We start from the raw sequence: 12,500 nt of genomic DNA, 5'->3' as shown, positions 1-12,500 counted from the left end.
GTAATTGGCCTCCGACCCCCATCTGAAAATATGTAGTTCCAGGGACCCCCCAGAAGAAAAGATTTGACTTAAAAAAAGAATATATATTCCAAATTTGCGTCCCCTTTTTCATGATTTTTCTAAAATAGCAGACCTACAAGCTCGTAGCGCGCCACTCGGTGGCGCGCTATGAGCTTGTAGATCTGCTATTTTTCAATAGCTAAATTATAACAATGTTTAAAACACCAAAAGGGGTTCCCGTCCAGAATGGGTTAAAGGGTGTGCAAAACAAAACAGCACCGATATAACTATACAGTATTCAGACACACTTAGTATTAGTATTTTCAACAGGTTATAAAAATCAGACCAGTCTGAACTGAGTGGTGCTGTACTGCAGTGCTTCCCAAACCTCTTCACGTCAAGGACCCCCAAATTGCCACTAATTAGCCCGCGGACCCCCATTTGAAAAGATATGCCAGGGACCCCCATAAGAGAACGGCTCTAGCAGTGATTCTCAACCCGTTGAATTTCAAGGACCCCCCCAGTTTGACATGCATTAGTCTACGGACCCCCACTTAATGGCATTTCTATCTCTGGGAGTCGGGAACCCAATTTATATTGTACAATCAATGTTATTTTAACTCTGAGAGTGTACAAATGGAACCAAATAGACCCGTCAGGGTCCATTTGGTTCCATTTGTACACTCTCTGAGTTACAGACCCATAATGGTCCATTTGGTTCCAAACTATCATTTAGCTGGGTCCCCCCTGGAACTCCCTTAGGTACCCCTGGGGGTCCCCGGACCCCACTTTGGGAACAACTGCTGTACTGTACTCGTGCTGTAGTACTCTACTGTACAAAAACGTCTGGGTTTCCGAGGCTAGTGACGGTGTGACAGAAGTTTTTACTTCCTAAGGTGTTTTAGACAGATATCTCGTGTTGTGTTTTTTAGACGGTTGCGTCAGCTCTCAGACGGCCCGGGCACTTGACCTGCTCTCAGACGGCCCGGGCACTTGACCTGCTCTCAGACGGCCCGGGCACTTGACCTGTCGGGCAACCTGAAAGCAAACTCCACCTGCCCGGAAGTTTTATTTACCTGTCGTCGTGAGCAACCCTTAGTGCCAATGCCTGCACCCTATTATGTGTGATTTGTGTGTGGCTGTGCTGCGTGCGTGCGTGCGTGCGTGCGTGCGTGCGTGCGTGCGTGCGTGCGCGCGTGCGTCTCACACTCGGTCAGGTCTCCTTGAAGTTGGAGGATTTGTGGCACCGGCATCGTTATGACGACGGCGTCAAACACCTCCTTCTCCCCGCCCCGCCCGTGGACTTCCCATGATGCACCTCTCCTGTAGAGGCCGGTCACGTGACGCTCAAAAACCAGCTCCGCTCCTGCTTAGCGAGAAGGACAGAGAGAGAGCAGCGGATTCGACCGTTATCTCTGCATCGGAACGGCGAAATCATCCGTTATCAGCACGTTTGAATGGTGCCAAAATGTCCATACTGGCATCCTCACCACATAGCCTGGTCAAGGTTTCCCCCTGCTGGACGTGTCATTTCCAACTATTGTCGGTGCATGGAACTAGGAGCTACTAATATATACTATTCTCTGCCTATCAGGACGTAACTCGGACGGCGCTGAGTCGGGTCTGGTGGCCTTCGCAACGCTCGGCACGGCGACTCGCTCGGCTAGCGCCTCGCTCGGCGGTGCCTCACGTGGCTCATGGCCACCAGACACGGCGCGCCTCCGTCAGGACATCAGTGATAATGACAATGCTACAATCGCAGATAATGACATACTGAACAGTGAGGATGCCAGTATGGACATTTTGGCACCATTCAAACGTGCTGATAACGGATGATTTCACCGATTCAATATATGATACCAGTCGAATGGGGTGTAGAGAGAGATAGAGAGATGGTGAGAGAGAGATAGAGATAGAGAGAGATATATATATATATATATATATATATAGAGAGAGAGAGAGAGAAGGTGAGAGAGAGGGAGAGAGTGATGTGTGTATAATATATCCATTTCTCTCTGCCTCTCTCACCATGTCTCTCTAATATTATGAGAGAGAGAGAGAGAGAGAGAGAGAGAGAGAGAGAGAGAGAGAGAGAGAGAGAGAGAGAGAGAGGAGAGACAGAGATGAGAGAGGGAGAACGAAAGATTGAGAGAAAGAATGAGAGAGAGAGAGAGAGAGAGAGTAAAGTGAAAGGGGAAGAAAGGATGTTGAAGAGGGACATAAAATGACGAGAAAGAAGGAAAGATTAGATTACATTAATTGGGAAAGAGAGAGAAGAATGACAAATAAATAAATGACAGTCAGCGGGGTATAGAGAGAGAAAACAGACTTAAAATAAATGATTAGAAAGTAAATTATAAAACACAGACATGAGACATGTAGATAGAAAAAGAAAAGTACAGGCCGTATCGGGCCATTCGTTTCGGTGCACCGGTTTGGTATTTCACACCCAAAATGCTATTATATACTGTAGTACTAATACTATGTACATTGATGATCTGTCTAGGAATCTGAACCTCTGTAAAACGGGCTGTGTTATTATCGGTAATGCTGTTGTCAACCATCTTATGTACGCAGATGATCTGGTTATCTTTTCCCCGTATTGCAGGATTACATTCCTGATTCCTGATTTCGCATTTGGTGAAATGCTGAAAATAGCGGATCTGCTATTTTCAGAGCGTAACACAAATTGACAGTAAATCAGCATTTTAAAATTAGCATTTTAAAACACAATGTGAGACGCTAGTCGAGGGTTTTAATAACAAAATGATAGGCAATAGGACTATACTATATGGTCGAATATGACATAAGGCATTTAATAGCAACTTAATTAATAAGTTGCTAACCCCGTCCCCCGGTCCCACTTGTCCCACACTTCTGTCCCTCAAATGAACAGTTTGGACCTGGTGGTCACCCTATGCGTACCTGATTGTTTGAGGTAGTAAATGACCAGTTTGGACCTGCTGGTCACCCTATGCGTACCTGATTGTTTGAGGTAGTAAATGACCAGTTTGGACCTGCTGGTCACCCTGTGCGTACCTGATTGTTTGAGGTAGTAATTGAACAGTTTGGACCTGGTGGTCACCCTGTGAGTACCTGATTGTTTGAGGTAGTAATTGAACAGTTTGGACCTGGTGGTCACCCTGTGAGTACCTGATTGTTTGAGGTAGTGTTTGGACCTGGTCACCCTGTGCGTAACTGATTGTTTGAGGTAGTGTTTGGACCTGGTGGTCACTGTGCATAACTGATTGTTTGAGGTAGTGTTTGGACCTGGTGGTCACACTGTGAGTACCTGATTGTTTGAGGTAGTGTTTGGACCTGGTTGTCACCCTGTGAGTACCTGATTGTTTGAGGTAGTGTTTGGACCTGGTGGTCACCCTGTGCGTACCTGATTGTTTGAGGTAGTGTTTGGACCTGGTGGTCACCCTGTGCGTACCTGATTGTTTGAGGTAGTGTTTGGACCTGGTGGTCACCCTGTGCGTACCTGATTGTTTGAGGTAGTGTTTGGACCTGGTCACCCTGTGCGTACCTGATTGTTTGAGGTAGTGTTTGGACCTGGTCACCCTGTGCGTACCTGATTGTTTGAGGTAGTGTTTGGACCTGGTCACCCTGTGCGTACCTGATTGTTTGAGGTAGTGTTTGGACCTGGTGGTCACCCTGTGAGTACCTGATTGTTTGAGGTAGTGTTTGGACCTGGTCACCCTGTGCGTAACTGATTGTTTGAGGTAGTGTTTGGACCTGGTGGTCACTGTGCATAACTGATTGTTTGAGGTAGTGTTTGGACCTGGTGGTCACACTGTGAGTACCTGATTGTTTGAGGTAGTGTTTGGACCTGGTTGTCACCCTGTGAGTACCTGATTGTTTGAGGTAGTGTTTGGACCTGGTGGTCACCCTGTGCGTACCTGATTGTTTGAGGTAGTGTTTGGACCTGGTGGTCACCCTGTGCGTACCTGATTGTTTGAGGTAGTGTTTGGACCTGGTGGTCACCCTGTGCGTACCTGATTGTTTGAGGTAGTGTTTGGACCTGGTCACCCTGTGCGTACCTGATTGTTTGAGGTAGTGTTTGGACCTGGTCACCCTGTGCGTACCTGATTGTTTGAGGTAGTGTTTGGACCTGGTCACCCTGTGCGTACCTGATTGTTTGAGGTAGTGTTTGGACCTGGTCAACTTGTGCGTACCTGATTGTTTGAGGTAGTGTTTGACGACAGACGACATGCCCAGTGGAGTCATGTAGTGCGAGCTGCCATCGTTGCTCATCATCCCTTCTACCGGAGCGTCCAATCGCTTCAGGATGCCTTCAGACAGGAGCTCCTCGTAGAAACTACACACACACACACACACACGCACGCACATACGTCAGTGTTGGAAGAATAGAATAGAATAGAATAGACTTTTATTTGTCATTGCACACAAAGCATACACTGAGCATACAACGAAATTTCAAGGGAGCTCCCACATAACCGTAGTACATAAATACAACATAACACATAACATACAACACGAAGTAAAGTGCATGGTGATATTATAAAGTGCATGATGGATGAGAAGGGAACCAATAAATTAACACAGTCCAATTAGAGACAGAATGCATGATGCATATGAGGGGACAGTCAATGCTCATGTCGTTCGTTTAGCAGTCTGACTGCGTAGGGGAAAAAGCTGTTTTTCAGTCTTGAGCTACCAGCACTGATGGACTGGTATCTCCTCCCTGAGGGGAGGAGGTGAAAGAGATAATGTGCTGGGTGTGACTGGTCTCTGATGATACGGTGGGAGAGGCCGAGGCAGCGGGAGGTAACTGTACTTAAGTACTGTACTTAATAATGAATTGCATTTTGTAATAAATTGCATTTTTATAGCGCTTTTCCAAGTGCTCAAAGCACACTTTTACTCCACTACAATTATTTGAAAACTTTAGTTACTTTGTAGATTCTGATTAGGATAACAAAACACACTAACCACTTCAGCACTATATATTTCGGCTTTTTGAAAATAGCAGATCTACAAGCTCACAATGTGTCGCATTTTCAAATGATTTATTTTTTCTATACATTTTTTTATCTGTGGAAACGCACGCACACACACACGCACACACACACAGTGTGGTGTTTACCTGTGGTGGGACTTGGCATACTGGGGTGTAGCTGAGATGTACTGAGCTCCCAAATCCACCGAACTGGAGCCATAATCTGGACTTCTACTGGTGGACATTCTACCCCCTGGGGGGAGAGAGAGAGAGAGAGAGAGAGAGAGAGAGAGAGAGAGAGAGAGAGAGAGAGAGAGAGAGAGAGAGAGAGAGAGAGTGAGAATTATTATTTTTTAATTTTTACTGTTCTGTTCCACTTTTGCTTTCGCAATACAAACATATATGTTTTTCTCATGTCAATAAAGCCCCAATGACTTTTGAGAGGCGGTAGACTAGACACACACACACACACACACACACACACACACACACACACACACACACACACACACACACACACACACACACACACACACACACACACACACACACGACCCATGACCTCAGTGGGCTATTCATTATTGTGATTATAAATATGAATGAATTATTACATGTTTATAGATAGTACATTCCGTTATATTAATAATATGTATACATACAGAGTCAGACATCCTATTGAGCAATCCAACACTAGTAGGCTACAGTTGAACTGGAATTAATTCACTACTATTATATGAGGTCCAGGCAGCACAGCAGCCCCCAGAAACCCACCTGAGCCCCTGACTTGTCCCACACCACTAAGGGGACTTATATGAGTTCCAGCAGCACCCAGAAACCCGCTTGAGCCCCTGTACTTGTCCCACACCACTAAGGTGACTTATATGAGGTCCAGCAGCCCCCAGAAACCCGCCTGAGCCCCTGTACTTGTCCCACACCACTAAGGTGAGGGTGACTTATTTGAGGTCCAGCAGCCTAAACCCACCTGAGCCTCTGGACTTGTCCCACACCACTAAGGAGACTTTGTTCTGGAGTTCTCTCCTCAGCAGACACGCGCACACACTGCCCGTCAGCCCCGCGCCGATGATCAAAACCCGAGACATGATGATGATGTTCAATATGTTTTACAAATCACATGTAGGCTATGTCCTCCTGCCTGCCCTGGCGCTGACATTATGCCCCCCATACAGCTGTTGCAACGAAAACAGCAGATCTGCAAGCTCACGACGCGTCGCACGCGCGACGCGCCGTGAGCTTGTGGATCTGCTGTGTTCGAGTCTGGTCTCCTCCCACCGAGGGGTTAAAGAAACTGTTGGACGACCAAAAACACTGGCGGGGTTCCTGTGTTGCGTTACATTAAAATCGGTGACCTATTTGATACGGTTTCTACGGAAGCAACAGCTGTCAGCTTTTTATTTCTTAGAGTATATATTAATATATAATATATTATTAATATATACTCTAAGGTTTATTTCAAATGTTCCAAATTCAACAAAGTCTTAATTTCCTCCATTAATGTTGTTCTTTTTTTTGTTTGTTTTTTTAGCAAATCTTTTACAACAGTCATGACATACAATTACAATACAAAACAAGACAAACAAACAAACAAACAAACAAACAAACAAACAAACAAACAAACAGGGAGGGATTACAAACAGAAAACATTAAAGAGTGAACACTTACACAAGCAACAGCTTTCTTATTTATTTGAGTTATAAATTGTTTTAATGTACTGCCTGGCCTCAATCTCAAATACAATGAATGGAGGTTTGGAATGACTACATTTGGATTTATGTATATGAAATTTAGCTAGAATAATGATCAAACTATTAATGTATACTTCGTTTTTCTTATTATTATTACTATCATTACTGAAGCCAAAAAGCACGAATCCTTCGTGATAACGCAAAACAACGACCCCTGGCGTCACAGAATTCGACAGGTCACCAGTTTGCTTAAAGAAGCGTGCAATGAACGTCCGGGTTTTGACGTCACTTTCTTTGGCCGTGACGTAGAAGAGGATCTCTCCTCCTCCTCTGTAAAATGTCTTTTAAGAAGAAGAAACATTGAGTCCTCCTCAGACTAGTTCTTCTGTTCTGCTTCGTCTACACTGCAGGGTGAGTCTCTTCTGGATAAAGTTGTTTGTTGTGTTCATAACTATGTTGAACATATATAGCCTAAATTGGTCCTATACAAAGACAAAACGTTTATTTTCTTGCATACAAAATAACTATAAGACCACAGTGTTAAATGTTTGATAGCAGGTTAGAGTAGACAGATGCTATAGGTTCATTGTTTACCTAAATGTACAGATTATTAATTTGATAGCATAATGTTTACTTTAGACTGATATTTACGGGCTGGGATCCTATAGATTACTAGAGGCACTGCTCTCTGTATTTGATATATTTAATTGCTTAGCTGGTCTTTCTGCTTAAGAGCGTCTGTTAAATGCCTATATATACTTGTGTATAAGAAGTGTATAGGCTACCATACATTCCAAGAGATCAATATATGTTTTTAAATTACCCTAAACTTACATACAATCATTAAAATGACTTTAATACAGTGGGTATATTTTTGAATTAAACTTCTTGTTGTGTGCATATAAATGATCACGTGTTTGAAATGAATCTTCAGCAAATGGAAAAAAAAAGCACATTCCAAACTATTTCAGTCGTTTTAAATTGAATGACATTTATTGATATGCGAGAGAGGGGTTTTAGGGTATATATAGGCTTTGTGTTGCAATGTAAAATATGAAAACCAGAACATAACCACTAATCAACTTACATCAATATATAAATATCTACTCAGAGCAAGGCAGAAAGAATATGGATGTAATAATGACAGACAAGTTATCAGTTATTACAACTGTATTATGAATGTGAAACTAGAAACTATACTACCACTACTACTTATAACAACAACAACAACAACAACAATAATAACAATAATATAACACATCTAAAGCCTGTTGTCTGCTCAATAAGAGCCAGGCAAGATTGATATCTTGTCTTGCGTTTGTGTGTTGATAGTTATCAGTAACAGCGGTGGTTCAGGGGTAGAGTGCCTGGATGGTAACCGCAAGGTTGCCAGTTCAAACCCGGGCTCCCGCAGAGTTACTGTCGAAGTGTCCTTGATCAAGACACTGAACCCCTGATTGCTCCCGATGTGCTAGTTGGTGCCTTGCATGGTTTCCGTTGCCATCGGTGTATGAATGTGTGTGTGAATGGGTGAATGTAATGCACATGTAATGCACAGTCTATGTAAAGCGCCTTGGATAAAGGCGCTATATAAATGCACCATTTACCATTTACCATTTAGTAATTGTAAATATGAACATTGACAGTACGAGAGCATATTAAAAGCTATATTATGAACCCGGCCTATTATAGCATCCTGATTCTGGGCATGTAATGGGCAAACATTTTCCATCCATTCACCAAACTCACAGTTGTTAAGGCATTTTGAGCTAAGGTTGTAGATCTGCTATTATCGGAAAAGATATTTGGTGTATAACCCATTTTGTGCGGGAACCCCTTTTGGTGTTAGCATTATGTTATGCTTTAGCTATTGAAAAATAGCAGATCTACAAGCTCATAGCGCGCCACCGAGTGGCGCGCTACGAGCTTGTAGGTCTGATATTTTTTAAAAATCGAAGAACGACTGACATAGAAACATTTTTTAGAATCTGATCTCAGGTCAAAATGGGATAAAGGGGGAAAAAGGAGGGGTCCAAGTACAGACCCCTGCATGGGGGACCTGGCTGGGTCAGTGAGCTTGTCGATCTGCTATTTCCTGCGAAAGCGTTCCCCACACTACGGATGCTCATGCTGGGGTTGAAGTGGTTAAGTTCTCCTACTCCTCTGCCTCCATTGTGAAACACACTGCAGCTTTGTGTCACAAGTGAGAGTGTTTGTGATGTATCTTAGCTGCAAGGTTTCCTCTTTGGTTATTTTGTTTATAGCCTAAAAAAAACACCCCCCAAAGAAAACGCTGTTTCATCACTTCCAGAACCTCTTTTCACAGCATTGTTTCTATATTTATCATCTGGGTGAGAGTCCATAAGGCTTTAGTCATCACCATGCTCATTGGGTGAGAGTCCATAAGGCTTTAGTCATCACCATGCTCATTGGGTGAGAGTCCATAAGGCTTTAGTCATCACCATGCTCATTGGGTGAGAGTCCATAAGGCTTTAGTCATCACCATGCTCATTGGGTGAGAGTCCATAAGGCTTTAGTCATCACCATGCTCATTGCTCATCACTAGGATGTGCATGTGCAGTGAAATGTCACTACAAATATATTATTGTACAGCCTAATAATAATAAGGTAATTAACGTTAGTAAATACAAACTTTTAAGGTATACTAAAGGCCTAGTAATACGTGATAGAGAACACTTTAAATACTTTCAACCCCTATTTTTGGCAAGTCATTAAACCAAACAAATTGGATAACCCACGCATAACGGCCAGACTGGTGGCACAGTGCTGCCCGCTACGCACGCATAACGGCCAGACTGGTGGCACAGTGCTGCCCGCTACGCACGCATAACGGCCAGACTGGTGGCACAGTGCTGCCCGCTACGCGTGGGTTATTATGACCTATAGCCACATCAACAAGGGTTTTTAACCTTTTTCACCAGAAGAGTCTCCTTGCCTTGGTTTATTTTTCCTTGGTTGCATCTTTGTTCTTTAACTCATTCAGGACGGGAACCCCTTTTGGTGTTTTAAGCATTATGCTATACTATAGCTATTGAAAAATAGCAGATCTCACAAGCTCGTAGCGCGGCACTCGGTGCCGCGCTACGAGCGCGGCACCGAGTTTTTTTTAAAAAACGTGAAAATGTGACGCAAATCTTTGAATATATATTCATTCAGAGCGAACGTTTTTAACTCAAATATTTGCTTCTGGGGGGTCCCTGGAACTACATATTTTCAGATGGGGGTCCGCGGCCAAATACAGATAATTCTGGGGGTCCTTGACATGAAATAGGTTGAGCACCACTGACATAGAAAGTAAACATAGGTTTTTCAGAAAACTGTTAGGATTTAGAAGATATTTTTTTCCGTATTGATGGAAGCATGCAGTTCAGTGGTGCTTCATAATGGAGTCCTATACATTGGACCCACAGTCTAAAGTTTAACATGTGCTTTATCTCGTGTAAACAGCAGTGCTCCAAGCCAACCTATATGTCAGAGATTACGTGCTGTGAGGGGAAGTCGAAATGCACCTGAAGGGACTAGACTTTTTTGTAAAACTCTTACATAACCCTCTGTGGATCATACAGATATGTGACTTTTTCTTTGCTCTTGATACTCATGGACCCACTTGTAGATTACACTAGTATCAGTCTACTTTATGTGGATTATATTTATTTATTCTTTTTTTTCTAGCACCTTAAGTTAGACCTGAGGTCGATTCTACAAATGTTTTCTAAATCCTGACAGTTATCTGATAAACCCATGTTTCTATGTCAGTGGTGCTCAAACAGTTTCATGTCAAGGACTCCCAAAAATATATGTATTTGGCCGCCGACCCCCATCTGAAAATATGTTGTTCCAGTGACACCCCAGACGCAAAGATTTGAGTTAAAAACGTTCACTCTGAAATAATATATATATTCAAAGATTTGTGCCACATTTTCACGATTTAAAAAAAATAGCAGACCTACAAGCTCGTAGCGCGCCACTCGGTGGCGCGCTATGAGCTTGTAGATCTGCTATTTTTCAATAGCTAAATTATAACATAATGTTTAAAACACCAAAAGGGGTTCCCGCCCAAAATGGGTTAACTATATAGCATGCACAGTATACATGTGCTGCTACTGTATGCTCACGCACCTTTTATATCTTATCTCAGGTATACCATGTGAATATGTAGATTTCTTTATTTTTTGTGTGTATTTTAATTTTATTCTTGTTTGAAAACCATCTTCTTCCCTTTCTTTCTTCTGTGGAAAATGACGATGGGAATGATGCCCAAAAAAGAAATTCACCCACTTCTTTATTTCTCTAAACCTGTGACATGTGACTCACAATAAAGCTAATTCTGAATGTGATTCTATTGGCTGTATGGTGTTGGCTCTAGAGAGAGAGAGGTTAGGGAAGCAGAACTGAGACCACAGTGTTGTGGTCTCACAACACAGTACAGGAAGAGAGAGACAATAATAAACTGAAGTGCCCTGTATCGGGATGAGTGAGTCCTATAGTTACTTGTATGTGTGTGTGTGTGTGTGTGTGTGTGCGTGCGTGCGTGCGTGCGTGCGTGCGTGCGTGCGTGCGTGCGTGCGTGCGTGCGTGCCTGGACCGCTGAGCCCAGGCCGTGCGTGTCACTTTCTGACAAAAATGGATTTTCCAGCTATATTTCAGTACAATAATTTGACAAACAACATTGCGAAACCATTTCAGACCCTGTAAGCAAAAAACAGTGCTGAAAATATAAGTCCAAAATAAGTGTAATGGAATTCTGTGTGTCTACTGTCCACCCATCATGTCGTGAGCCAGTAGTTCTGTGTTAAAGGCCAGACAGTGTTGCTCATTTCACAACACATCCCAACATGACCCGTCTCTCGACCGGCTATTTTCGCAGAAAGTTCACCTATTTTTGCCAAACTGTTTGCCTCTCGTGATAAGCCCAAAATTCAGGCCACCAGGTTGAAAGTGGTTTAAAAAAGAATTGACTGGCCTGGGCCATGGCTCAGTGGTCCAGGCACCTTGGCTGTTAATCCAGTCTGGCAGTGTGCCGCGGGTTTGACTCCCGATCCCGACGGCCTTTACTGCATGTCTTCCCCCCATCTCTCTCCCCATTTCCTGTCAGCCTACTGTCTGTCCCTCCATAAAAAATATAAAATAAAGGCAAAAGCCACGAAAAAAAAAAACATTTATAAAAAAAGAATCGGCTGCATAATTCAGACACAGTGTTATATCTTTTATCATAAATTAAAAACAAATATTTCAAATGTGTTTTATTTGAGCAGTGAGTGCTCCTTTTTCCTTTTTTTACACAATCTTAGTCAAAACAAATGTCAGACAATAAAAGTCAAATAATGACAATATATTGGGCTCTGCCTCTTATTCTGATATTGATTGATTGATTGATTGCCTGCCTAACTGATTGACTGATGTGTTGGTGTGTGTTGCAGCAGGATGAGGATGCTGTGCGTAGCAGTGTGTGTGTTGGCCGTCAGCGGGCTGGTCCACAGCGGTCCTCACAACACCAGGTCTTATGTCCAAAAGCACAGTCTCCACGGCGGAGGGACAGCCGTCCATGTGGACAGACGCTTTGCCGGGGACAAGCCTGGTATAGACCCCGAGGTCAACATGAACATAGTGAGTGACACACACACACACACACACACACACACAGACACACACGCACATCGCACGCTCAAGCACACCCGTTGCTTTGTGATGTTCACTGTATTTATGTTGGCCTATTATAACATGGCCAGCACTCATGTACTGTACGTTTGAATAGGATGTGGGTGAGTTGAGGGTTGTGTTTAATCTCCAGGCTGAAGTTCAAGTGTGACTTC

The 12,500-nt window shown here is 43.3% G+C and overlaps 2 protein-coding genes across 3 annotated transcripts in view; one reads left to right on the top strand and one right to left on the bottom strand.

The window, feature by feature from the left end:
• rnls (renalase, FAD-dependent amine oxidase) overlaps positions 1 to 6,147 on the bottom strand; it is a gene marked incomplete at its 3' end in the record, with an annotated part of 16,164 nt that extends 10,017 nt beyond the window's left edge. Inside the window, exons 1-4 of the mRNA XM_079492781.1 lie at positions 5,946 to 6,147; positions 5,111 to 5,216; positions 4,179 to 4,321; positions 1,208 to 1,366 (exon numbers count right to left, since the gene is read on the bottom strand). Coding sequence (XP_079348907.1) covers positions 1,208 to 1,366; positions 4,179 to 4,321; positions 5,111 to 5,216; positions 5,946 to 6,063 — 526 coding nt within the window. The 5' untranslated portion in view covers positions 6,064 to 6,147. The remainder of the gene's footprint in view (positions 1 to 1,207; positions 1,367 to 4,178; positions 4,322 to 5,110; positions 5,217 to 5,945) is intronic.
• An 873-nt stretch (positions 6,148 to 7,020) lies between these two features.
• lipf (lipase, gastric) overlaps positions 7,021 to 12,500 on the top strand; it is a 23,078-nt gene continuing 17,598 nt past the window's right edge. Inside the window, exons 1-2 of one of the 2 annotated variants that reach the window (XM_079492464.1) lie at positions 7,021 to 7,077; positions 12,117 to 12,294. In XM_079492464.1, the coding sequence (XP_079348590.1) occupies positions 12,118 to 12,294 (177 nt within the window). In that variant the 5' untranslated portion in view covers positions 7,021 to 7,077; position 12,117. Of the gene's footprint in view, positions 7,078 to 12,107; positions 12,295 to 12,500 lie in introns of both variants that reach the window. The other variant, XM_079492463.1, reaches the window with a different exon arrangement.

The sequence above is a fragment of the Electrona antarctica genome, assembly GCF_951216825.1.
Source record: "Electrona antarctica genome assembly, chromosome: 22".
NCBI lineage: Eukaryota > Metazoa > Chordata > Actinopteri > Myctophiformes > Myctophidae > Electrona > Electrona antarctica.
This window is presented reverse-complemented; position numbering and strand designations above follow the sequence as displayed.